This window comes from Harpegnathos saltator, unplaced genomic scaffold, assembly GCF_003227715.2.
Source record: "Harpegnathos saltator strain DR-91 unplaced genomic scaffold, Hsal_v8.6 scaffold587, whole genome shotgun sequence".
NCBI lineage: Eukaryota > Metazoa > Arthropoda > Insecta > Hymenoptera > Formicidae > Harpegnathos > Harpegnathos saltator.
In genome coordinates, this window is record NW_020230412.1 from 1292010 (window position 1) to 1319624 (window position 27615).

At 33.2% G+C, this 27615-nt stretch overlaps 3 protein-coding genes and 1 non-coding gene across 14 annotated transcripts; 1 reads left to right on the top strand and 3 right to left on the bottom strand.

Moving 5' to 3' along the window:
* Positions 1-86: 86 nt before the first annotated feature.
* Positions 87-1532, bottom strand: EMC10 (ER membrane protein complex subunit 10). The gene is made up of 4 exons (XM_011147518.3): positions 1242-1532; positions 872-1135; positions 455-721; positions 87-244 (listed from the first exon to the last, which is right to left on the bottom strand). The coding sequence occupies exons 1-4, from the start codon at positions 1299-1301 to the stop codon at positions 152-154; spliced, it is 684 nt and encodes a 227-aa protein (XP_011145820.1). The 5' UTR covers positions 1302-1532; the 3' UTR covers positions 87-151.
* An 8162-nt stretch (positions 1533-9694) lies between these two features.
* LOC105187670 (soma ferritin) lies at positions 9695-12308 on the bottom strand. Its single transcript, XM_011148616.3, has 3 exons — positions 11846-12308; positions 10846-11067; positions 9695-10259 (listed from the first exon to the last, which is right to left on the bottom strand). Exons 1-3 carry the CDS (start codon positions 11939-11941, stop codon positions 10068-10070), a joined length of 510 nt encoding a protein of 169 aa, XP_011146918.1. The 5' UTR covers positions 11942-12308; the 3' UTR covers positions 9695-10067.
* Positions 10413-10484, bottom strand: TRNAA-CGC (transfer RNA alanine (anticodon CGC)). Its single transcript has one exon. It is a non-coding gene; the product is annotated as a tRNA-Ala (tRNA).
* A 3077-nt stretch (positions 12309-15385) lies between the features above and the next one.
* LOC105187672 (tetratricopeptide repeat protein 17) lies at positions 15386-25767 on the top strand. Of its 11 annotated transcripts, XM_025304026.1 has the most exons (16): positions 15386-15732; positions 16562-16818; positions 16965-17076; positions 17262-17488; positions 18530-18817; positions 18908-19245; positions 19876-20089; positions 20391-20634; positions 20719-20940; positions 21680-21860; positions 22955-23058; positions 23311-23521; positions 24138-24187; positions 24273-24502; positions 24594-24802; positions 25660-25767. In XM_025304026.1, the coding sequence occupies exons 1-11, from the start codon at positions 15622-15624 to the stop codon at positions 22987-22989; spliced, it is 2229 nt and encodes a 742-aa protein (XP_025159811.1). In that variant the 5' UTR covers positions 15386-15621; the 3' UTR covers positions 22990-23058; positions 23311-23521; positions 24138-24187; positions 24273-24502; positions 24594-24802; positions 25660-25767. The 11 variants fall into 11 exon arrangements, with proteins under 11 accessions (XP_025159811.1, XP_025159810.1, XP_025159812.1 ...); XM_025304025.1 differs by having other exon boundaries at positions 24273-24802; XM_025304027.1 differs by lacking the exon at positions 24273-24502.
* Positions 25768-27615: the final 1848 nt, after the last annotated feature.

Sequence of the window (27615 nt, forward strand, 5' to 3'; positions counted from 1 at the left end):
AGCAATACTTATAATTATTATTAATAATATTATTATATCACTATCTGATTATGAAATTATACTATAAATTTTGACAACTTCCATAAGATCACCCTTTGACATTGGGACATAATGCACATGCAGGTACAATGAAATTATTTCTATTAGCAAATCATTGTCTTTGTGCACTTGCCCCTGCACCAGCTTCTGGATTCGTTGCAGATGACAGAAGTAGAAAGATCAACGCTGGTACAATATATAGCCACTAAAAAGAAAAAAAGAAAAACATGGATATTTTGTTAATACATATTGTAATAGGTATTAATAGCTATTTATAATATAATTATAATTATAGTTATATAGTTATATAGCTATGTTAGTTACTATAAAATTATCAATTAAATAAAATTTATTTAATCTGGCAATCACTCGATATATAAACTATGTATAAATAAACCAATGGGAAAGTACTTACATATTTTGCAAGAAATGAACGATTATCTTTGGTCTCTCCTCTCTCTCTGGCTTCTCGTTCTCGTTCAAGCTTCTGAATGTACGTAGCTGTATCTGGAACTGGACCACCATCTGGATATCTGACTATGACATTGGTGGTCCACATATTTGTAAAAGGATTATCAAATATACAAGGACCTGAAGATGATATGCTCACAGCCACTGGCTCAGCTGCACTGTCCAACCATATCGTTATAATGTCTTCTAAATCGGAACCAAGCAGGTAGCACTATAAATTAAGTAGTATAATATATATCTGTATGTTATGAAGGCTAATATATTATTGAGCAAAATAAACGTCTAAGAACCATCTGAGCTCTATTGACAATCCTGAGCCAAAAGCTCGTTTTCAGAAATTTATCTATCCAATGTGTATTACCGCTGGGACAGACGTGAGGAATGTGATCTCACTCCCGGAAGAGGTTCGCGCTAATGCCTTCAGTCTGTACTTGCCGTCGTTCTTGGCAAGAGTTTTTAATGCGTTTATCTCAGCGGGCAACAGGCCATTCTGTCCGACAACGGACGCGCCACTACGCACGCTGGACACGGTGATGTTGCCGCGCTCCGTAAACATGGCTATCGGATCATCATTGAACGCATGCCATAACCTCAATTGCAGCCAGCCGTCGTAGTCGAGCTCGCTCTGCAATTTGATTTTCGTGAGTACCAATGCGACATGCACGTACATTCAAGTTGTTGGAGTAATCTCGATAATTATCGCGATTACATCAATCCAACAGAATACTAACCCCGTGAACAAATGAAAACACACAGAGCAGCGTGCTGACGACGAAATGCGACAGATACATTTTACTGCGACACGTGATAACGAGAGTAATGCCAAGGGTAATTACGATGTCATCGACATAAGGCCACGTCTCATCGTACGATACTAATTATCGAGTTGGCGTTATTTGCTGTCGTGCTCATGCTAAATCGCAGACACACAACTTCACAACGCTGACTGACAGACGCACGACTTCAACAAGGTGACTGAGGTGACGTTGACATAAAGCGACTCCTAAGACCACCTACGTCCTACTAGAGAGGAACGTGAGAGCGGCCAACACGGTGTTTTCGACGACACCGACTTTCCGCACTGGGAAAGGGCGCCATCTGTATCCATTTTGAGAGGGGAACTACGATGCTACATCCACTTTCAGGTTTCGGCGGTAAAATCTGTATGTGGTGGCAGTCCGTGCTACATCCATTTTTAGGCGGCTTATATCCGTGCTACAACCATAATAGCATACTTGACAAGCATGGCTCGCACATTGTTACGCGTTTATAACATGAATTAACATGTTAACATGTGCAAAAAAAAAAGAATTGACATTGTATGATTAATATCATAAAGATCATACGAAGTGTCCGGTAATTAGCTGCCAACCCGAAGTGTGAGGGTAGGTTGGGTTAAGACAAATATAAAAGTCCCATACCATTTTGCGAGATTCGCAATAATTATTAATGACAGAAATCTGAGGAGTAAAAGCGCGCCGACATAGATGATTCGAAAAGCGTTGCAGGTGCTCGGGGCAGCGATCATGAATCTTTTCCCTAGCGTGAACTAATAAAAAGTGAAAGACTTCTGTGAATCAGTGAAAAATGAAAAATTTTATATGAATTTGTGAAAATCGAAACATTTCACACGACAATTGAGTCGTTCAACATGGCAGTTGCGCGTTCTGGATAATTCAATGAATACCAAAGAAATAAAAATGATCAAAATAATAATGTACGTGTAGTCCAAAGGATATTACGTGACGCAAAATCCGTTTGATATAATATCCAAAGAAAATGTTTCAAAATATGTATCTACGGGTAATATAAACCTTATGCACCGACGAGATATATTACAAAGACTGATGGCCTTACGGGATTTAGCGTACCAGAGAAATTTCCCTGGTGAGGCATCTGGGCGAAAGAGACCGTCTCGGTAAAATTTAGCGCAGTAAAATTTAGCGCAGTAAAATTTAATGGGAACTAATACTTTTCAATCCTTTGCTTCGGAGCAAAAAAATTCAGAATTCAGACATATTCAAAATGTCAATACTTTTTAATATGTTTCAATTCGACATTTTATACAGGGAAGCAGGACAAAGGGAATGGGATGCGGGCAACGATACATCATGCATCTCCAGACGTGTCAAATCGTTTATTATAGAGGAGACTTTGATACGGCAATATATATTCGAATATTTAATCGTCCTATGAACCACTTATATATAATAAAAAAAAAATAAAAATTAACGCGGATAAATGGACGATTTATATCAATTTTTCCTTTTCTTATAGAGCAATGAAAGAGTAAATCAGTATCGAAAATCGAATACCGATTAATACCATAAATCAGTGTCAGAAAATTGTCGAATGACAATTTGTCCTCATTTTTCAGGTAGTTATCGCTGTAATTTACACAACAAATTAACTCGGTTAAACGAACGATTCGTACCAATTTTTTTTCTCTCATAAAGAAATGAGAAAATAAATCAGTACCGAAAATCGAAGGCCGATCAATACCTAATTTACTCATCAAATTAACGCGGATTAATGGACGATTCGTATTAATTATCTGTTTTCTTATAGAGAAATGAAAGACTAAATCAGTACCGAAAATCGAATATCGTTTAATACCATAAATCAGTGTCAAAAAATTGCACACGTGCAATGACAATTTGTTCTTATTTTTCAGGTACATACCCCACTAATATTATTCAACAAATTAATTCAGATAAACGAACGATTCGTATCAATTTTTTTGTCTTATAAAAAGATGAGAAAATAAATCAATACCGAAAACCGAAGACTGATCAATACCATAAATCAATGTCAAGAAAATTGTCCAAGTGCAATGACAAGTTGTTTTCATCTTGCAGGTACTTACCCCACTAAATTACTCAACAAATTAAGTCGGATAAAAGAACGATTCGTATCAACTTTTATTCTCTTATAAAGAAATTAGAGAATCAGTCAGTACTGAAAATTGAAGACCGATCAATATTTAATTTAATCATCAAATTAACGCGAATAAATGAACGATTCGTATGAATTTTTTTTTATAGAGAAATGCAAGAGTAAATCGGTACCGAAAATCGAATATCGATCAATACCGTAAATCAGAGTCAGAAAATTGTCCAAGTATAATGACAATTTGTTCTCATTTTTCAGGTATTTATCCCTCTAATTTACTCAACAAATTAACTCGAATAAACGAATGATACGTATCAATTTTCTTGTCTTATAAAAAGATGAGAAAATAAATCAGTACCGAAAACCGAAGACTGATCAATACCATAAATCAATGTCAAGAAAATTGTCCAAGTGCAATGACAAGTTGTTTTCATCTTGCAGGTACTTACCCCACTAAATTACTCAACAAATTAAGTCGGATAAAAGAACGATTCGTATCAACTTTTATTCTCTTATAAAGAAATTAGAGAATCAGTCAGTACCGAAAATTGAAGACCGATCAATATTTAATTTAATCATCAAATTAACGCGAATAAATGAACGATTCGTATGAATTTTTTTTTATAGAGAAATGCAAGAGTAAATCGGTACCGAAAATCGAATATCGATCAATACCGTAAATCAGAGTCAGAAAATTGTCCAAGTATAATGACAATTTGTTCTCATTTTTCAGGTATTTATCCCTCTAATTTACTCAACAAATTAACTCGAATAAACGAATGATACGTATCAATTTTCTTGTCTTATAAAAAGATGAGAAAATAAATCAGTACCGAAAACCGAAGACTGATCAATACCATAAATCAATGTCAAGAAAATTGTCCAAGTGCAATGACAAGTTGTTTTCATCTTGCAGGTACTTACCCCACTAAATTACTCAACAAATTAAGTCGGATAAAAGAACGATTCGTATCAATTTTTATTCTCTTATAAAGAAATTAGAGAATCAGTCAGTACCGAAAATTGAAGACCAATCAATATTTAATTTATTCATCTAATTAACGATTCGGATAAATGAACGATTCGTATGAACTTTTTTTTCTTATAGAGAAATGAAAGAATAAATTAGCACCGAAAATCGAATATCGATTAATACTATAAATCAGTGTCAAAAAATTGCCCAAGTGCGATGACAATTTGTTTTCCTTTTTCAGGTACTTACCGCTCTAATCTTATTCAACAAATTAACTCGGATAAACGAACGATTCGTATCAATTTTTTTTGTCTTATAAAAAGATGAAAAAATAAATCAGTACCGGAAACCGAAGACTGATCAATACCATAAATCAATGTCAAGAAAATTGTCCAAGTGCAATGACAAGTTGTTTTCATCTTGCAAGTACTTAACCCACTAATTTACTCAACAAATTAAGTCGGATAAAAGAACGATTCGTAACAATTTTTATTCTCTTATAAAGAAATTAGAGAATCAGTCAGTACCGAAAATTGAAGACCGATCAATATTTAATTTATTCATCAAATTAACGCGGATAAATGAACGATTCGTATGAATTTTTTTTCTTATAGAGAAATGAAAGAGTAAATCGGTACCGAAAATCGAATATCGATCAATACCGTAAAACAGAGTCAGAAAATTGTCCAAGTACAATGACAATTTGTTCTCATTTTTCAGGTATTTATCCCTCTAATTTACTCAACAAATTAACTCGAATAAACGAATGATTAGTATCAATTTTCTTGTCTTATAAAGAAATGAGAGAATAAATCAGTACCGAAAATTGAAGACCGATCAATATTTAATTTATTTATCAAATTAACGCGGATAAATGAACGATTCGTATGAATTTTTTTTTTCTTATAGAGAAATGAAAAAATAAATTAGTACCGAAAATCGAATATCTATTAATACTATAAATCAGTGTCAACAAATTGTCCAAGTGCGATGACAATTTGTTCTCATTTTTCAGGTACTTACCGCTCTAATCTTATTCAACAAACTAACTCGGATAAAAGAACGATTCGTATGAATTTTTATTCTCTTATAAAGAAATTAGAGAATCAGTCATTACCGAAAATTGAAGACCGATCAATATTTAATTTATTCATCAAATTAACGCGGATAAATGAACGAGTCGTATCAATTTTTTTTTCTTGTAAAGAAATGACAGAGTAAATCAGTACCGAAAATCGAATATCGATCAATATCAGAAATCAGTGTGAGAAGATTGTCCAAGTGCAATGACAATTCGTTCTCATTTTTCAGGTACTTACCCCCCTAATTTATTCAACAAATTAACTCGGATATATAAACGAACTCGGATATATAAACGAACGATTCGTATTAATTTTTTCTTCTCTTATAGAGAAATGAGAAAGTAAATCTGCACCGGAAATCGAATATCGAATACGATTAATATCGTAAATCAAAATTTATATTGCTGTTTAATTCCATCGTCGCAAAAGATTTGTCGTTTTCTCTATCCTAGTCCTAACTTGTAGAAAATTTGGTACTCATCTCTATTTGACAAAAGTACGTCGGATTTTCTGTACTAACTAATATAAAAAATTTTTTTTCATTCTTATTTTTTCTACATGTAATATTTTAATACCGAATCTGTCGAAATGAACCGGTCTGCAGAAATCCTGGCAAAACGTTTCTCTCTCTTTCTCGCTCTCCTCTCTCTTCGTCTCTGAATCGCCGCTAACGATCGAAAACCGCAAGCGGAAAGTAACGAAAATTTATTCATCCAACTAAAACGTTCTCCGTGTTATTTTTTAAGCGTTGGATAAATACCGATCCGGCGTTTTGTCAAATATCTGACAAAAGTATCTCCGTTTTTTTCTTGCCGACATTCAAATCGATAGTTTTCTACAAGTTAGGATAAAAAAAAAGTCTTTCTCGAGTCGAAATATTAATTCTACATTGGTCCTGCAAATTGCATCCAATTTGAAAAATCAATGCAGAATGTCTAGATGCGCAATAGTGAACAAGCTTTGTCCTACCTGAACGTTACATCTGGCTACTCTCGCAGTCTCGCCCATGATGAGTCTTCAACAGCGACGTATTCCGTAGTTATTTAATACTCGTTTATCTCGATAATGTATATGTACTTAATCCTTATATTCTTAATTTAAATGAGCAATTTTTGTTGATGTTGATTATATATTCGCTTAACAACGCAAGAAAGAGAACAAAGATAAAAACGTAAATAGAACTGCCTTTGTTAGAACTGCGCGTGAGATAAATATATAAGGATTAAATAACCATATAAGAATTAGAGGAAATGGGAGATGAAAAACACTTTTTATTCTCATCATTCTTAAAGTTCTTTTTTTCTTTTTGCTTCTCTTTTTTTTCTTTTCTTTTTTCTAATGAGAATGATGAGAATTGTAGCTCTCAAAAGAGCTGAAGCTGCAAAGGCAAAGACAACGGTTATGTCTAATAATGCTGTTTCACTAATAGAGATTTTAATTCAGATTCGGTACAATAAGAAAGATAAACAAGAATGAGAGACGGACATTCTAGCAAATTCTAAACGAAAACAGCAATCTGAGCATTATTAGACGAATAAAAATCAACACTTGTAAAATTTATATCAGATTCTATGATCATTATTCATAGTTTTCTAAATTATGTGCAACTTTTTATTGAGAACATAATTAAAAATTTGTATTCATAAATCTTAGCTTGCCTCAGCAACCTTGCTTGAATAGATATTCATATTTTATGAGAAAAGAAAAGTAGAACTCATGTTACGTGAAATTAGGTTAACGAATAATCAAATCTCAAGCTATTTTATCATTTTTTAGATAATAAACTATGAATGCTGATCTAATTTCGACTCGAGTATGTCCTTACTTCGAGTAAGGTCTGTTAAAATCAGAAAAATCCTGCGTAATAATAATGACTCGAGGTACCTCGAATACCATACATGATGTATCGCTGTCCACGTCTCTCGGCGCGCTCCAAGTCCTCTCTCCATCCTGACTTCTCGATCCGACGTCCTCCTCCTGGTTACTCCGTCGCAGCATCCCTGGATACTCCATCGTAGCACTGGCGACGACACTGACTTTAGCTCTAACACTCGCGCAAGTAAGATTCGGATAAAGAAACGCGTATTAACCGCGATACGACTACCGACACTCGTACTCTGCGTCGCGATATGCGCGTCGTTCGTCGGCCCGAGGCGCAATGTCTTTTACGCAATCATTGAGTCATACATAAGGGTACGAAACCAAACAATCGGGAAGGCACGGTTACCCCCCACCTTGCCGATCAGTGTTGATGCCTGCGTCGTCCGTTAGCTGAAAATGAAAACAACTCGTGTTTTCAAAGCATGCCTGTGAGAAACTCGCTTCAAACTTCACAATACTTATTTACGTCTGTTCCAAGAATCATATTACGCCGTATTCAAACTGTCTCTATTTTGACATGACATACACGAGATCTGCGATTGCATCATTGATCTTTCTTTGGACAAGAAAATCCTGAGAGGAATGCTGTTCAAGAATATCACATTTTATGTTCCAGGTGCCTTGCAAATTATCGAATCCGATGTAACAGATGAGGGAAAGTATGAATGCGTCGCTATGAATAACACCGGAGTACTCCAAGTCAATCATGTTATACGTGAAACGTACGTATATTTAATATTATATAAAACTTACCTTTTTAAACGAAAAGGTAAGAAAAAGGCGCCAAGTACAAGCGCAACATGTATTATGTTATTTTTAGAAGTCAAATTATTTTTTTTATTGTATATATTTGTGTACATAAGTTTTTACAAGTAAAACTTATAACTATAATAAAACTCTGCAACACTTTTCTACTGTACAAAAGAAGTAATATATTAGAACAGTAGCGCCAATTTATTAAGTTATTTGTTGAGTAAATTAGAGGGATAAATACCTGAAAAATGAGAACAAATCGTCATTGTACTTGGACAAATGCTGGATGAAAATACTGCGTTCTGATTGGTGCATTTCCATTCATCTTCGGAAATGTACCAATCAGAACGTAGTATTTTCATCCAGCAAGCAATCCAGCACGAAAACAAGCACCGTGTGCCGCTGGCTTAAGATAGCTAAAAGTTTGGACAATTGCACTTCCTGCACCTTTCATGTCTTATTTCTTGCTGCCTCACAAGACCAAATAGATATCTGTTTTCTTTTAAAAGTAGAAAGTGCACCTGAAATGTGCAAATCTTGGGTTTGTTCTTTGAGACAGCAATATTTTTTCTCATTCTAACTTATTGCACTAGTTCAGCAGTGCAGCTATAAAGAACAGACTCCTTGCCAACAAAAATATTTCAATTAAAATTTAATTTAATTAACCGGGCGATTATGTCAAATATTTATTTCTAAGTTTATTTCTATTCATAGCAACCTCAAGATGGCATTTGTCTCATCCTTTTAGGATTTGCAATGCATCATTAAATTGAATATTAAATTTTGTGACAAATATACAAATTGTCAAACACGATAATTTGTTTTCTAATGTTAATATTTGATATATGAAATTTTTCAAAGTTCGCTAATTAAGTCTTTATTTTTCAACATATTTTTAATAATAATATTTCTCTTATGATTTAAGATTAAGGTTTCTCTTATATAGAAATTTATCTTCAAATTGTAAAATAATATAGGTGATTCTTTGTCTCTTCAGAATAATTTGACAAATTAAAAATTCAATGCAAAACGAATAATTTTAATCTCTTGAATAAATGTAGATGCCTGATAGATAAGAAGAATGGAAAGAAGTAAAGTCAAAGATAGGCAGAGCGAATGAAACATGTATATCTATTGTTTATCTGTTTCTCTAAGAATGTGTTGAGATGAATAAATTTAACTCAGAAAAACATGCTAATAAGATAAGTAGCAAAGACGAACAAAAATAAAATAAAAAAAATAGAAACATGATCGAAAATTGATTCTTAGGATTCTTTAGGATTTACTATTCTTTAGGATTTACTATTCCTTTATTTTATTTAAGATTATTATGTTTTAAAGAATTTTTTTATACATTTCTTTTATTACTTATTTTTATCTTTTATTGTTATTATCATTTGTTATCTATTATTATCTATTATTATCTTTCTTACACTCATTCATTTATATTCATTTAGTTTCTTATTATTTATTTTATTAAAAATTGATAATTAAATTCTACCTAAAAAAATTAATTATATATAAAAAAACAGCAATTTTAAAATGCGATCGTTCTGCCGTGAATCATTTTATTATTGAGGATCCAGTGAAGGGAGAGACTGTGTTGTGTTGCGATCATAATAATTCAATTATTATTATTCGACTTTAAATGATACAACGATGTGCAATTTACACAACATCTTGTATAGATATTATAGGAATGCAATATACATATACCTTTTAGAAAGTTAAATGCTAAATATTATTAATTGCACAATAAAGCCACTTAATACGTGAAATTGATATTGAATTTAATTGGCTATATGTTTCCTCCGAGATCTTCTCAATACATCTCACAAAAAACATTGTGCTTAAACGTTTGTTCTTTTTTGCCTATCTGTTTATCGCATACGGCGCTTTATTGATGCGATATAAAGAATATGGCGTCTTGCGATATTTGTCTAAAATCCAGTTCTGATGCAGCAAGTCTTGTTTGATCAGTTTCGATCTCTCAGCTCCTTGTCGAAGATGTAAACTCCGAGGCCGTCTCCGACTCTCTCCAGGTTCGTCACATGATCGGCGATCTCTTTTATCGAGTCTACTTGCTCTTGTAGGAATTCAGTTTCTAAGAAATCCATCAAGTGCGGATCATTGTGCGTTGAAGCGAGCTCGTGCAACTGGAGCAAATGCTGCAACAGCGAAAAGTGAAAAGATGGATAAATTTGCATTAAATTTACACCAGCTTTATGTAAAATTAGTTAAATAACGCAAAAATTACATACACATGTGCAAAATACAAGTACACACGTATATGTGCAATGTTCGAAAAAAAAAAATCTGACTGGAGGAGCTGGGATTTGAACCCAGGACTTTCCGCATGCGAAGCGGACACTCTACCACTGAGTTACACCCCCAATTGCTAGAATGTTCTTTAAAGTTGTACTACCTGAACGAGTTAGCTTCATTGACAAAAATTATACTAATTATAATAATCCAGTTAACACGGTGATGTGATAGGCACGTCGAAAGGCACTTAACACAAACTCGAGAACTTGTGAATACTGCGCGCTAATCGAGGAAGTGAAAATTCCGACGCAAGATGAAAATTACGATCTATTCCGGTCTGAGTTTGGGTCGACGTCACGTAGTTAAAAAGTCGAATTCTTATCATTTCAGCGAAATGCTAATAATTCCGCCTTTTCCTTGTTTTTTTTTTCGTTTGTCACTGCGCTCCTCGACGGAATCGATTTGCGCGCAATGACCTCGCGCACGCACCTCATTCACTTTCCGCTCCAGCTGCAGAGCCTCCATCATCGCGTTCTGCGCGCTTTGCCAGTCCGTCACCGGGTCCTTGATCGGCTGCAGAAAGATATTGCCTCCCCGCTTATTCTGATAAGCTAACAATTTCATGGCATGCTCGCGCTCCTCATCTGACGCTTTCTTGAAGTATTCAAAGAAGCCCGGCAAAGCGACATCGTTCCTATCGAAGTAGTACGCCTGTAATGAGACGCATATAGAGTATGTATGGAGGAAAGAGAGAGAGAGTATATGTGTGTGTGTATGTGTGTGAAAGAGAAAGAAAGAAAACAAGAGAGCGAAGGGTAGTAATATGTTTTCGCGATAATATATTCTTATTCTGGTGTCTATCGAGTACAGAATTAACTTTCCATGAGATTTTCGGAAAGTTTGTACGCGAGTGCTATATATTTCACTGACGATGGAATTTCGTCGTAACGAGTTCTAGAATGTTGTTTACTCGGTCAAGGCCAGATGAAAAGCGAGGGTGCCCAAGATGGGTGTGCAGGACAGAAAATCATAATGGCGTCGAGATGACTATGAAAATATCTTTTGATTATAATGATTGAAAATGTCTATTGATTATAAATAATCAATTTCTCGGAATTTTGATACAATTCTCTCACGCAATCGATTTCTTCTGTTCTGTCTAGATCCCCATCGCGAGGTATTGACTTCTGCGAAATTTAGGTTCCGCTTCGCACTGATTTTGCAAGAATGAAGTATATAGTTTTCAGGATAAGTAACATTTGCATCGACGCGAAGAACGATGGAAGCGATGTCGAAAAAAAGACAATAAAGATAGATAGGTAGGTAGGTAGGTAGGTAGATAGATAGATTAATCGATAGACAGCAGAAAGGTCGTACGTGTTACGAAACGCTGACCGATGGAGGAGTGTACAGGTGCATACGTAAGGGGTTGTGACGGTGGAACGGAGACAGGTTAAAAAAAGCGTGTCTAATCGATACGTCGACTGACCATAGACAGATAGGCATAACTGGCGTGTAGCTCCAGATTGATTTGCTTGTTTATCCGGTCCTCGTTCTCCTGGTGGAAGTTCTGCCGCACGTTCATGGTGTGTTATATTGATGGAGAAGAACGAGTGCGTGAATGAGCGTGTGAGACAAGGATAGGAGGGAAAAGAACAGGAAAGGTACGTAATTCGCACTGGACTATAGGAGAATATCACTGCGCGCAACGGCCGATCGATTACCGGACCCGAACTGATCCGAACACAGCGGCTCGAGCTCGTTCGTCTATCCGTTCGTTCGTTTCTTTTGCCAAGAGAAGAAATACACGAGCACGGTATCACCTAACGCGCACGAGCTTTCAAAACATTCTGCGAGCGACGTATAGTACGAGGAATAGTTAGCACGAGACTGCACGCAAGCGCGGGGCTACCCCGATCGACATTGCCAAGAAGAGCCTGCGGCCTTGGCCAGGGAAAAGTGCTGAACTGAAGGAAGGACCGGCAGGAATGGACCAGCAGCGACATGTCGCGAGGAAAGATGAAATCCGATAGATGAACAATTGATCGACGATCATTAATTGATCGGGTTACATTGATCTCGTTATGTTAATTTTCCCGAGGGTCTGGTAAACCGAAAATCGTACGTTCAATGAGAGACATTATCTTGAATAAATGTGAAGTTTCACGTAACTTTTGGTATTTCCACTCTGTTACTCCAGTTTCAGTTAGTTTAACGTTAGTTTTTACAACGTGTGGGGAGTGTTGCGCAACATGCATTAAGATATCGTTTGACAGATGACGTGTTATCGCGTTTCACGGTACTTGCAATATGGTTATCTGCGGTAATTCTGAACTATATGGCTATACATTTTCCGAACATGGTCAGTAGGGTAATGGATGTATTCTGAAATGTATACTGGTAGTCTATAGTATTGAAAACTGAAAAAGAAATCAGATAAAAATCAGATGAGGTCTCGGAGTTATGTACAATTTTTTTCGTATAAACTGCAATTGAATTATTTATAATAAAAATCGAGTTAAATCAGCAATTTGACAACTTAAATCAGCAATTTGATATTGGGATTTGAAATACAAAATTTAACCAATTGTAAGGACTATATTGATAACTTACTCACTTTGTTCTTATATAAACGAATTTCTATCAAAGAAATTCCGTTCAAAGACATACAATGAATACGCGGTTGTATTTATTGTTTCTCTTCTGTGCGAGACGTAAGCCATTGAATAAGTTATTGAATTGTTACGCGTGATCACTACAAATAGATGTGTAAACACGTTTGTCTCCTCGAAGGCTATTTACTTTTAGTTAATTTCTGTATAGCTTTTGCTTTTCCTACGACTAATAGTAAAGAAAAATTCTAAAATCAAATATAATTCAAACCATTTAAATTACTGAAATTATTTGAAATTTATTTAGAATTTAATTTAGAGTTAGATGGGAATTTTTTAGTTATATCGTGATTACAAATATATTTTCACATATATTAACTATTACTATACATTCCAAAATGTGCTGATAGTATTTACAATTTATAGTTCACATTACGTGATGTAAATCACGTTCATCATATATACTGTGGATTTTTAGTACTGTTAGTGCATTTCGGAATTCAACCATTATATAGGGTGTTCCATTTTAAATCCCCCAGGCAAATATCTCGAAAAATATGGAAGATACGGAAAAATATTTCCAACAAAAGTTGCATGGTTTCAAGGGGGACATAAAACAACTATATCAGTTTATTTACAGATGGCGCTACTTTAGAAATACTCACTGATCATTACTTTTCTTAAATGGAAACTCCAATTTTTTATCACATCATCTTTTTCTACCGATTAATTTTAGCAACTTTTATCTGGAACTTTTTTTATTTGCTTGATATTTTTTAAGGTATTTAAGGAAAACTTGATAACTTTTTCAATATTTAACTTATGATATCTCGCTAATTTATTGAAAATTGAAAAGAAAAATAGTACTAGACTTTTTTACTCTATTTAGTCTCAAGAATATATTGTTACAATAGCATCCTGATTTTTGTTAATTTGATGATTTTGAAATTTCCGAAAGTCGATAAGTTAACAAAAGTTAGGGTACTATTGTAATAATATATTCTTGAGATCAAATAGAGTAAAAAAGTCTAGTACAATTTTTTCTTCCGACAAACGCAAGATATCGTAATTTAAATATTGAAAAAGTTACCAAATTTTTCTTAAATATCCCAAAAAATATTAGGTAAATAAAAAAATATTTCAGACAAAAGTCGTCCAAATTAATTGGTAGAAAAAGATGATGTAATAAGAAATTGAAGTTTCCTTTTAAGAAAAATAATGATCAGTGAATATCTTGAAAATGGCGCCATCTGTAAACAAGTTGGTATACCAGGTAAATGTGAAACCAGAATTTGCCCATAGATGGCTCTAACTATCAATGTAGTTACCGTCAAACCGCATCATTGGCGCCATTTCCATTTGTTCACATCTGACAAAGATTTTCAACTCACAACAATACAAATTTTATACAACAGCATAGTTTGTAATAGCGTTGAACATGTCGAATTTTGTGCCTGGAAGCTACGATTTGCGGACAGCATTGATTTTCTGTTACCATTTGAAGAAAACTGCTGCAGAATCGCATTGAATGCTTGTCGAAGCTTACGGTGAGCATGCTCTTGGTAAATCACAGTGCTTTGAGTGGTTTAAAAAATTCAAACGTGGCGATTTTGACGTGAGAAACAAAGAACGTGGAAGACCACCGAAAAAGTTTGAAGATAGCGAATTGCAAGCATTGTTGGATGAGGAAGACGCTCAAACGCAACAATAACTCGCGGATCAATTAAATGTGACACGAGGAGCCGTCTCCATACGTTTGAAAGCCATGGGAAAGATGCAGAAGATGGGAAAATGGGTTCCACATGAACTGAATGAAAGACAGCAGGAAAACCGAAAAACCATTTGCGAAATGCTGCTCGCCAGGTACAAAAGAATAAACATGAGTTGTTCCTGACATATACATTTCAGATTTAATATTTTATTCTTGCAATATTATTAGATCACTTCGGTGAAATATTACAATTGTATGCTCTATAATAATAAGTATAATATTTTAGATATTACAGTGGTAAATTGCAATGTTGCAACGTTCCTGCAATGTAACTGGCAGCTTCTGTGCTGCATAGGACGTTTTTAAAATTCATTTTATAGCCTTCCGATATATCGATATTAATATATCGATATTAATAAATATGTTATCAGATATATTTATGATCCTCTGCCCTATATGTGCGGTTAAGTAAAACGAAATTTTACTACGATAATCAATTTTCATGGTTGACGATTTATGTACAACGATCGTTCTTCCTTTCCTCTCTCTTTTCCTTCTTCCTCTTTCTCTCTCTTTCATTTTACGGCTATAATGACGTCGCGACGTATTATGACTTGAACCGTTCCCAAATAATAGGGCCTGTTCGTTTTGTTTGCACTACTGAACTGGTGCAACAAGTTGAAGTGAGAAAACCTACGTTTGTCTCACTTTAACTTAATGCACCAGTTCAGCAGTGCATACAAAACGAACAGGCCTCATATTGGGAGAAAATAAAAGACGCAATAAGCGTTTTCGCGCGTTTCCTGCAAACTTTACGCGACACATCTGACTGAAAAATAACTCGCAATTTTTGTAGCCATGCTCCACGCTGGTGCGTTTTCTTCGGAAAAGACACAAAATCGGTGAAGCATAAATATCGCGTATGGGGTTATATTGTGAAAAATGCTACGAAACCGCGTGTTCCACAGGATCGTCGCATTATTTGCGCTGATATTTAAAATTTCAGCCACTAAACATTGGATCGTTACTGAAAATGGGAAAATTCAGCCGCAGGTATTCTTTTTTCTCTCAAATTGTCTTATATTTTAACCTCAAAATACGAGAATTTCCTACCGACAGATACTGTGAATCAATAATGATATATGAAAATATAAATTGTCATTCTACAGTTTCGACAATTTTTAGAAATTCAGAAAAATATGTTTTTTATGACTTTTCAAAAGGAACAAATTATACTACAAATTATATAAATATTAAAATATATCAGTTTCATGTATATTATTCTATGGTTAAGAATAAGCAGTAAATTACCTTTTAATGATTAGAAATAAATATATGATTGTAGTTGATTCTTATTTTGATTCTTTATTCATTTTATTCATGTATTCTTTCGTACTTTTATTCTTGTATATATATCTTAATATAACATTTTATTTAATATTATATCAACATATTTATATGTATGTTTATTAGTAAAGATTAGTAAATATTTATATTAGTAATAATTACTTGAATTAATTAACTAAATTAATATTCTATGACTGAAGATAAATATTAAATTATTTTTGTGTAACTCAGTAATATAGGTTATATTCTGATATTCACTGTTAGTACTAAATTCTATAGAATATATAATATAAACTATAGATTTTCAGTATTGGTAATAAATCGGAATACAGCCATAATTGTCTAATCAGTTAGATAGTTTACCTTTATCTTGATTTTTTATATATTATTTTGCATTCTTATTATTATTATATTATATTCTATATATATTTATGTATATATATATATATATCATATATAAAATAATTAAGTGTGTATGTGTGTATATATATATAAAATATACCTATTATGATCTTATGTCATATTCATGTTTCAGCATGACAGTGTTTTTGATATGCGTCGACCTTATGATCTCTTAGCATTTTTGGAACAGGAGAAACGCAGAGAAACAGCCAATGCCATATACAAGAGAATTTCAAGGAAAGAAGTATCCATTGATAATCAGTTTGCAGACTTAGATATAGCTGATACAGAAAGTTCAAATCTGGATTGTTTTTTATGGGATAAATCATTAGCTGATATTGATATATATGATAGCATAATGATTGATCTTAAACACAGAAATGGAATAAGGTAAATATTTCTGTATATAACAACATTATATGATAAAGATTAATTAAGATAATATAATAAATCAAAACGCTATATATAAAGTAATATATTGATATGACTTTAACGACATATTAAGTAATTGATGTGTACATCAAACTTTATTGTAGCAAGAAGGATTATACTTTATACAATAAAGGAGCCAATGGTAAACAAACAGAGCCAAATTGTCAAAAAACATTTCCACTAGATTTTAGTGTATATACATTTGAACACCTTAAAGTGAGTATTCTCTTTCATGATACAAATGAAACACAAATGTAAGATATAAATGTTATAAGATAAATATGATATAACAAGGTTATAATAGATATGATAAAATTATATAATCATATAATAATTATATAATCATATAATAAGAATAAAATTGACAGTGCATATTTATAAAATTTGCTTATTATATCCAGGCAATGCAAAATCGAAAAAATCTTACTCAACATGAAGAACCTAGCTTGATGAAGTACTTGCCACCAAATACTGATCTCAATCAATTTGGTTATCAGCTCACTAACAGTCTGTCTCGCAATAAAACATCTTGGATATACTTGAATCTGGCATCACTTTATTGGCGGATCAAAGGCAACGCTTATAATGCTCTAGAATGCAGCCGCAGAGCAATCGTACATGCTCCAAGGTAATAATTATAAGGAAATTGTTGAAAAGATATATTGATATGTTAATTATTGCAATGATATTAGAACTTATCTCCTAATCCTATTTTAAAGTCTCAACGTGTTTAATATTAGACATTTGTTATTCAGTAAAATTTTCAAAAAAGAAATGCAAGTTAATTCGTATGGAATATAATTCTTTTTTTTACGCCAATTACGAGATAACTCATATTTGATAGTCGGTGTGAATATCGATTAAGGAAAAAAAAATGTTGGATAGAAGCATTGCCTTAAGTTTGTATTGGCTGTAGCAGTATAGTTATAAGTCTGTCTAAGATGTAGTCATAAGAACCTTTCGATGTAGTAAACTATAATGTAAGATCATAAAATGAATTATTTTTATTTCTTATGTTTTATGGCTTATTTTTCACACCTTATATCGACCAATCAGAATAAAGCATCACATAAAAAGTGCAAAAATGTAGAATCATTAATATTATTAGTAGAATTACTATATAGAATTAATAGTATTACTCACTTTTATGAAATCGATATTCCTTATCTGAAAATAAAATAGGAAGAAGTTGATTTTCTGAAGAAGTATGAGGCGAGTGATGAACAAGATGATAGAATTTATAACTGTAGTCAAAGTCAATCCTTATTTATATAACAAATTAGACTATTATAGTAATAATAAAGTGAAATAGTAGGTGTGAACTGCTGTTAATGAAACTCAATTAATAAAATAAAAATAGTAATGAATACTATTTTTTTAAATCTATTTTTGAATGATTAAAAATATACATAATAAACAAATAATATAGCCATTGTTTTCAAAATTAAAGCTATAATTTTCTTTTTCTTAATTGGTCTGTTATAAGTTTTTTAATTTATGGTAAACAATGTTTTAAGTTAATTTAAGAATATTAAATTCTACGATCTTTCATCAAATGCCATGGACTTATAATGTTATTGTTACAACCATTATAGGTAGGTTTTTATGGCGTTCGGCCACGAATTCTGTCCTTGAGCCATTTTTTAACGAAAACATATGTGATTCGCAGGCAATATCGCGATATTCCACTTCTAACCACTGCTGGAATTTTGCACGCTGCGAGATATTCCGGCGAAGCCGCTATCGTTTTGCACATGGCGATAGACTATAATCCGTTGGAGAGTTATCACCATTTAGCATTGGGTCATGTGTACACATCTCTTGGCGATTTCGATCGATCCGCGGCGTGCTATGATAATTGTTTGAAATTGGCTCCTGAGACAACGGAGGCTAAGCAGATGAAATACGCTATACTGTGTCATCGTTTACTGGAAATGACATTATTATCATTCAATCAGTAAGTGAACATCACGCTTAGCGATTTATGGTTCAGAAAACTAATGGTGAACAAACGTGCGGACAGTATTTATCGTTAGGTTCGTCATAGGCGTTTACGAGATGTGCTGTCAGAGATACATGCATATCACGACTGGAAGGAGGAGTGGTTGAAGCTCTATGAGCATATGCTCTGGGAACAGAATATTAAGTCCACCACGAGAGAGATTAAACTCGCCTTTGCGCGTGAACAAAATCTACATTTGCTTGCTATAAATCCAATCGAAAAGTATATCAACCACGATCTCGGTAATAATGTCATACTATCTTATGTGGATGTGGGAGATAGAAAGAAGATAGCCGAGAATATGTTGCAGCACGTGCATCTAAATCTGCATGTACTGAAGAATCTGCAACAACCGGTGAAAGAACGCGATCGTACTACACAAGGTACTTTTGTAATTGACTTACGCTTGTGTTGGAAGTCTTATTTTTTGGAAATTCGTTATCGTTACTGTTACTTTTTTCGAGAAATGTTTTTTTTAAATAATGATAATATTACTCAAGAAGTAACAAGACATCACAATTTTTGTTACAATTTTTCTTATAAAATCTCTTTATGACGTATTCGACATAATTTTTTGAGTCATGAAATATGTAGTGATGTATAGTACATGATTTTATGTTTTATTTCATGTTTTCTGTGTATTTACTGTATTTCTGCATTGTTCATGCATATATTGTTTATTTACATTGTTTATATACATATTCTTAAGTTTTGAAAATTTTTTTTATAATCTATTGTCGCGCATTCCACGTACATATATATGTGGAAAATAACGAAAATAACGAGATTATTTTCCTTATGGTCACATTTATCAAATATAATCGTATTATATTTTTCATTGTAGTTACCAACAAAACAAAATAACATTTTTCTTAAGCCCATGAAAAAAGAAATAATTTGTAACATAGTAACATCATTACAAATAACACTTTACATTTTACTTTCGGGCTTAAACTATACTTTCGCATGTTGCGATTGATGAAGTTTATTTAAACCCTGCTTTTGCTGTATAGACATATTAATGGAACTAAATATGGAACATACTCATGCTTTCGCGACACCGACCAAGAGCCCAAAGTATCACGACGTAGAAATTAAGAAGGGAAACAAAGATTTCGAGGCTGATTATTGGCCGAGGATATCTGATTGCGACGGTTCTATGCTGACGTTCGGAGATGGAAAGCAATATTTGCCGATATATTTGTCTCCAGAAAATAAAGGCTATGCGTAAGTATAAATTCTTTTATAAACCTTTCGTGTATATTGGGTTTTAGTGTGGTGTAGACACTTTTTCTTAATGCTTGATTCGGAAAGCAGTTGATGTTGAATATGAGAACTTGTTTTTGATATTTCCTAGGAGTTTTTTTTTTAGATAATTTAGGTAATTTTTTTAGGTATCGATTGCGCCTCAAACTATATTGAGAAAAAAAATATTCAAACTGTATTGAAACTAAGTGTACAATATTTTTATGTGCGTAAGTTTTGTTATAAATTATCTAATGGAATGTATTTTTCTGTATGTCATCAGAATACATTTGTTCGTAAACGAATTGATCGATATAGAACCGGGAAAAAAACATCCACTGCCATGGCATCCACCCATATGCCAAGCGCCTAAGTTATTTGACGAAAAGTATATCACAGACTCATTACTGGACGCGACGACGCAGCAACATTCGTCGGACGCTTCTTTAAAATCATTCCTACATAGTTTGGTGCAAACTGCGGAATCGGCAGAGATTGGTCAGAGGATTTTGACAGCAATCGAGGCGGTGCGATTTCTTCTATTATTATACTGATCAGCTGTTATGTTTTGACTTGGGAAATATTGACTATGTATATGTGAATCAAAACAGAAAATAGTTCCTTGGGTGTTGTCTGTGCTCGCATCATTGCATTGGAGGACAGTAGGGAAGCCTCGTTTAGCCTTAGATTGTCTTCAATTGGCGTTGGACGAAGTTCCTGGAGAATTCAGGGATGTTCCTTTAGTTAGTATAGCTTCGATACACCAGAAAATGGGCTTGATTGATGACGCTTTGAGGATTACAAAAGAAGCCCTGCGTATCAATGCTGTGGAGGTGTGTATGAAACACGCGATTATAGTTATCGTATCGTAACAAAGTATTGTTACACTCGTATATTTATGCTATATACACTGCTCAAAAGAATTATGGCATAGATAATTTATTGTCGAAAATTAGCCAACTTTGTCTGGCGATTACTTCGCAAAAAATTATTGTAGACTAATGATTTTTGTTTCAAAATGAAGCTTGAAGTCTCTATTTTAAGAATGTATCTATTTTTTCTTGCAATATACACAATATTTTTCGCATGCGATACATCGCTATCTCTGTAACCTTTGACCGAAAAATATCGTTATTTTTGAAGGGCTTTAACTTTGCGAAAAAAGGTTGTAGCGATTCCATTCTTTTTTCAAATTGAAGGGGAAGATTTGAACTTTATGATGCAAACGGCGTCCCTGAAAAACAATTGTCCATGTGCGTGCATTCCGTCAAAATTTGCAATTTTCAATATACCAAACATGCCCTCAGATGTCAGGGGTTACAGAGGTAGCGGTGCATCGCATGCAAAAGATAGAGATACATTCTTAAAATAGAGACTTCAAGCTTCATTTTGAAAAAAAAATCATTAGTCTACAATAATATTTCGCGAAGTAATCGCCAGACAAAGTTGGCCAATTTTCGGCAATAAATTATCTATGCCATAATTCTTTTGAGCAGTGTATATTATAAGAAACTATTTTGTTTGCTACTACATACCGATAGAAAGAGTTCATTTTGTAATAATATATTTCAGCCAATGACTAATTTTTTATTTGGTATATTATTGAATGTAAAAGGAAATCACACGGGGGCAATGCATTACTTGAAACAAGCATTGAGAGTGGATTTACATCTGTATGACGATAAGGCATTAATGTTGTTGAAAACGTTAGCCTGTCGCGAAAAATTTAACGTTATCACCGGTGATCATTCAGGTATGTAAACCTTTTGTTTAATTTTACCACTAATTATATTATTATATATACATATATATTGATATTAGGTAAATATATAGAAAAGGGCACACCGCACCGATTTTTTTCATTTTGAAATATGTTATAAAGGATGAAAATTCTGAGTGACTTTTCCTAATACAATCATATGGGGGTCACTTATAGTTTCTGAGATATTTAACTTTAAAGTTTTATAATTGTACGTTGAAGTATATTTGAAGTAGACAAGCAGTTCTAATTTACTTTAAATATAGGAAACCGTACATATAAGCGGGAGAGGGACTTCGCCCCTCCCCCATATCCCCTCCCCCATATCCCCTCCCCAAACAAATCCTAATCTAACCTAACTTACTGCATCTTTATATATTTTTGGACATTGTTGAAAAAAGTTCTCTTAAGATCTATCACCTAGCTCAATTTAATATATTATAATATCTGCATGTAATTAGGTGTTGTGGCTTTTAAGGAGATCTTTTCAACATCGCCCAACAATATATAAAAATGCAATAAATTAGGTTAGGTTAGAATTTTTTGGGGAAGGAGTGCGGAGGAGGGGCGGAGCCGCTCTCCCGCTTATATGTATTGTTTCCTATATTTCTATGTATACACTATGTTTGGATTAACTATTTGGATTATACTATAAATAACGTCAGTTTATGATATTTGAAATTTAACATCAAAATTTCAAAATTTAAAAATTAAATATCTCAGAAACTATAAGCGACCCCCATATAGTTGTATCAGGAAAAGTCATTCAGAATTTCATTCTTTATAACATATTTCAAAATGAAAAACTCGGTGAGATATATCCCTTTCTGTATATTTACTTGATATTATATTTACTTGATATTATTTAGACATATTTCATGCACATTTCAGTTAATAAAAATGTTAGACCTTTTTTTCTTTCGTTTTTTTTTTAAAGATATTTTTTAAACATCTTGACGACGTATTTTAAATATTCATGTTGTCTTGATTGATATATTTTTATGCATAAAAAGTGTAGTAATGACGAATGTGCGATACATATTTTTGCATTGTTTTATGTTGAGTTTTCGTTATGTGTATTTATGCAGATTTTCATAAGATATATATAATCTATTCTCGTTGAATGACGTAGGAATTGAATCGTAGGAATTTTAAGATAAACGGAAAAATAAAGGATTAAGAGAAAATATGGGTTAGTATATTCTGTTTTGTTTAACATTACCCTTCTTTTATTTGCATGATCGCTGCCCAATCATGCTTCTGTCTTATGATGAAATTCGCACGAGAATTAAAGTCTTGATTTTCCTTTATTGTTGCGATTATCGTATGCGGCTGCATTTGTACAGAATTTATCGTGCTTTTATTTTCCTTTTTTCTTTCATTCTTTTTTTCAGTTAATTAGTTCTGTTCATGCTATTGATGACGCTGTGTTTTAAAAACGCAGGTAATTGTGATGTATAACGGAAGTCATATTGTCATAACCACGGGCTGTGAGAAATAAGGAATTAATTCACATAAACGTACCATGAGCCTATCAACTGTATTATTTACTAAGTACAATCTGTAAACGAACGACGCTCTTTTGCGCAAACGACAAGTCAAGAACTGTAACTACCGCATTAATTATACTTCGAGGCAGAAACCGGAGGGATCAGGTGCGTATCTTCGCACTGTGTCTTAAAACAGTAGACGTTTATTTTATATTTATATCTTACATTCGACGTAAATTTTGGGCTTTTTATTCGTTACGTTGCTATGCTTGACTAACGAGTGAATAGCACGTTTAGTATTTCCAGTTTAAAAGACAAATTTATGCATTTTACGTTGTAATTCTTATCTTGTTATTTGTCGCTTCTTTCCTTATATATAAAATAGTACATAATAAAAATTGTTTTTACTTACTTTGTGTCTGTTTTATTATTTTACCTGATTTAGTTATCGTATAACTCAGTTATAACTTTTTATTTTTATGCATCTCTTTTGTACATCTCTTTTGTGTTTTAATTACATTTAGTAACATTTAATTATTTTAAAATTCTTGAACGGGATATCTTTGTGAGGTAGAATTTATATATTTGAGCTTTTTTCTTTTTTAAGACATCTTGATACTTGAATTTTATCGTTATTACCACGAGCCTTCCACGAGCGATAGTGGAAGGATGTTATTGTAGAGATAAATTGTTGGAATAAGCGTAAAGTCGAGTTAACGGATGTCGCGTTACAACATGAGAGAAAACATCAAGATCTGATTTAATCATTGCTTCCCAATAGCGCTACTCAGCTGCACGAGCCATGTAGATGCCAGTAAAATTTTGGACAATGTAAGCGAGCAGCTTTTGCTAATCTTCTATAGTATGTAATTGATTTCATCGTAAAGGTAACACCGTCACGTTATTTGATTCGCAGGTTTTTCGTGCGAATTTACTAGCTAATTAATACTAGGTAGCTCGCATGAATAATTTACAAATTCATACAAGGGCACACCGCACAAAGTGTCTGATTGGACGTTCGACAAAATGTCTGACAATCAGAAAGAATTCTATTAGTCGAATAAGGACGAATGTGACAAGTTCAAGTACGAGGAGACCGATTACCTTTCTATTCATATTTTATAAGTTTATGTGATGAAACATGATGTATGTATGTAACCAGCAAATCACGACGAGAGAGATCATTCTGTCTGAAACAGAAATAGTGCAGAATTTTTTAGTCGACACTTAATTTTAGCCTCAAAGGATCGTTGGACAACAATATCTCGGCTTGATTTGCGACAAGAGTAATCCTGTGATGAGTCATGTGACTGAGATGGTGCAATTCTCGCACTTGCTGCGACATAAAGCCGAACTCGGTATGGAGTAGTAATTGATGATGATAACTGGAATGTAAACCAATACATTGTAAGAACTTGGGATCAAAATCATGTTCGTGTTGCGAAGGTAAAGTAAACATTTACTAATTGGATGTGTACTATGTACATTATAATAACAAATCTTTAATTTCGTAATTCGTGTATATAATCGTGCGTTTTTTAACAAAATTGTATCAACTAATACAACCTCGCGTTATTATAACTTGAAAGCTGTGTGATGTGTGATGAGTTTAATTAGTAAATAGAAGTTACTTTATATTAAATATGTATATCATTTTATAAGATATTTTTGTAAATAAATTATAATTGTTATATACCATAGAAAAGTCAATAGTCAAGAGTTAAGAATTTTGTTTGCGTAATAATCATATTTAGATGTTGGGTCGAAGAAATTTAGTAATTGAGATAAGGTTTTAGGTTTTAGGTTTTCCCGAGTTTTAAAAACATTTTAGGTTTCTGAGTACGGGTTAAGTTTATTTTTGTGTGTGATATACTTTAAAATTTAAATTAAAAATTAATTGAAATTAAATTTTAGTTTAAATTAAATAAAATTCAAATTTAAAGTGAAAACGTTTTATTTCTTTTTTCCATATATTAACAATTAATTTTGTATATTTCAGCATAAAAATACTAATATATTATCCTTAGCAATAAGCCTTAATAGAAAGCAATAATATTATCTCACAATTTCAATTAATTATATAGTTAAATCATTAAATATTATATATTTTATAAAAATTTTATATTTTTATAAAAATTTAAAAATTTTGTTTATATTGTTAAGTGTCTAGCTATTGACATATTTACTTTAATTCATCTGTTCGATTCTTACTTAATCTATTCTGCAATCCTAGTTTTCCATAATCGTTTTCGCGATTCTTCTTGATATCTTAATTAATTCATGACTTGCTCGATTTGCTTTAGCATTCCTTGGACCTTGGCGATAGTTGTGTCGTTTTATTGGTGCATAGCAGGCGATAATTGCAACACACTAGATTGCGTGTGATAAGGCCTAAAGAACATCCTGAAGGATACGCAAGACATACATTTCTTCTTCTCATACATTTCAGCATCTCGGCTCAACTCACTCAGAATTATTTCCACAAGACTCTCCAAAACACTTAAGTTGCGTTCTTCATCGGTCTAAACTTCATAGTAAATCGCTATATTCTCGTTAATCTACACGCTACTTTGATAAACCCAGAGTGAGTTTACATTAAATAACGCAATATATCTTTAAATTATAAGATTACATGTAGTGTAAATGATATATTAGGATGCCTATATCATATGGTAATTTCGAGATCGCAGCAAGATTCTATGTCTGCGAAATCTTTGCTCGAACTCGATCCCAACTTCAAACCGCCTATCAAGAGACTGCAGGTGATTTTTGTCTTATGATATAAAGTCCACCATGAGTGAGAAACATCTTATCGTGAAGCTATTTATCGCGAATATGATATCAAGGAATCTGATAGAATTATTAAAAGTCTTTTTATACTGTTGACGTACGTATAAATAACAAAGAGATATACACGTTATTGATAGAAAAGAGAAGAGACATTCAATTGCGACAATGGACAAAATCTGCTTAATACTGATATTTGTACATATGTACTATTTTTTATTTGTGGGGGGAATTTTATTCTTTTATTGCGAAATTCACAACTGATATTCGGAACAAATAAAAAATTATCACGCTTTTGTATTTATATAAAAATAAATTATTTGATAATTATCATTGATATTTATTCATAGGTATTGTGTTGGTTTCATGAATGTAATTATTTTTTCTTCTTTATCTAGTAATCATAAATGTGTTATTGGATGTGATAAACAAATTGAATAAAAAAAGATTTTCATGATTTTGTGTGATGTCCTTTTCTCATAACTTATATATTGGACGCGTTACATTCATAAAGACCCTAACATAAGGCCTTACTATGATAGTAATCTTAAATAGATATTATTATACATAATTATCTTATATGACAAATATTGAACAGATTAGTTATAAAGTCGATCCGATCAAACAAGAAGAGAAAGAAGAAGCTCTAAGATCTGTAGTGGATTTCAGCATTGTTTTCAGATAGACAAATTTCGGTATATTGTTTGCATAGAGACTGAATTTGAGAATTAAAAATAGTAGCATAAATATTAGGAGCGCAAAAAAGTTCTGAGCCCTAGATTTCATACTACTGAAACCACAATTTAAATTGCATTAATTTTTCCGCCCTCTTGCGGTTTTAAAGCAGTGACATTTGGTCTTTCGAAACATCGTGCGATTTGACGTTTGATGCACATAACCTTAAAATCAGCAGTGTTCACGATGGCAATAACAAAAGAGCGTAATCGATTTTCCATCCACTTCGCGTTTCATCTGAAGAAAAATGCTGCTGAAGCCACTGAAATGATCTGTGTTGCATATGGAGAGAACGCTGTAAGTTATGCTACGTGTAAAAGGTGGTATCAAAAATTTCGCCAAGGAGATTTCAGTCTTGAAGATGAACCGCGTGCTGGACGCCCTCAAAAGATTGAAACGGACGAACTGCAAGCATTGTTGGATATAAACTCTGCATAAACTGAAAAGGAGCTTGCAGAGCAACTTGACGTTACGCGACAAGCCATTTCCACACGTTTACATGCAATGGGAAAAGTTCAAAAGGAAGGCAGATGGGTTCCGCATGCATTGTCCGAAGACAACAAAAATCGACGGCGTGACACGGCACTCACTTTGCTTTCAAGGTTCCGGAAAAAGGATTTTCGGCATCAAATCATTGCAGGTGATGAAAAGTGGATACTTTATGATAATCCGAAGCGTAAAAAATCATGGGTTGACCCTGGTCAACTTTCGACATCGACGCCAAAGACCAATATCCA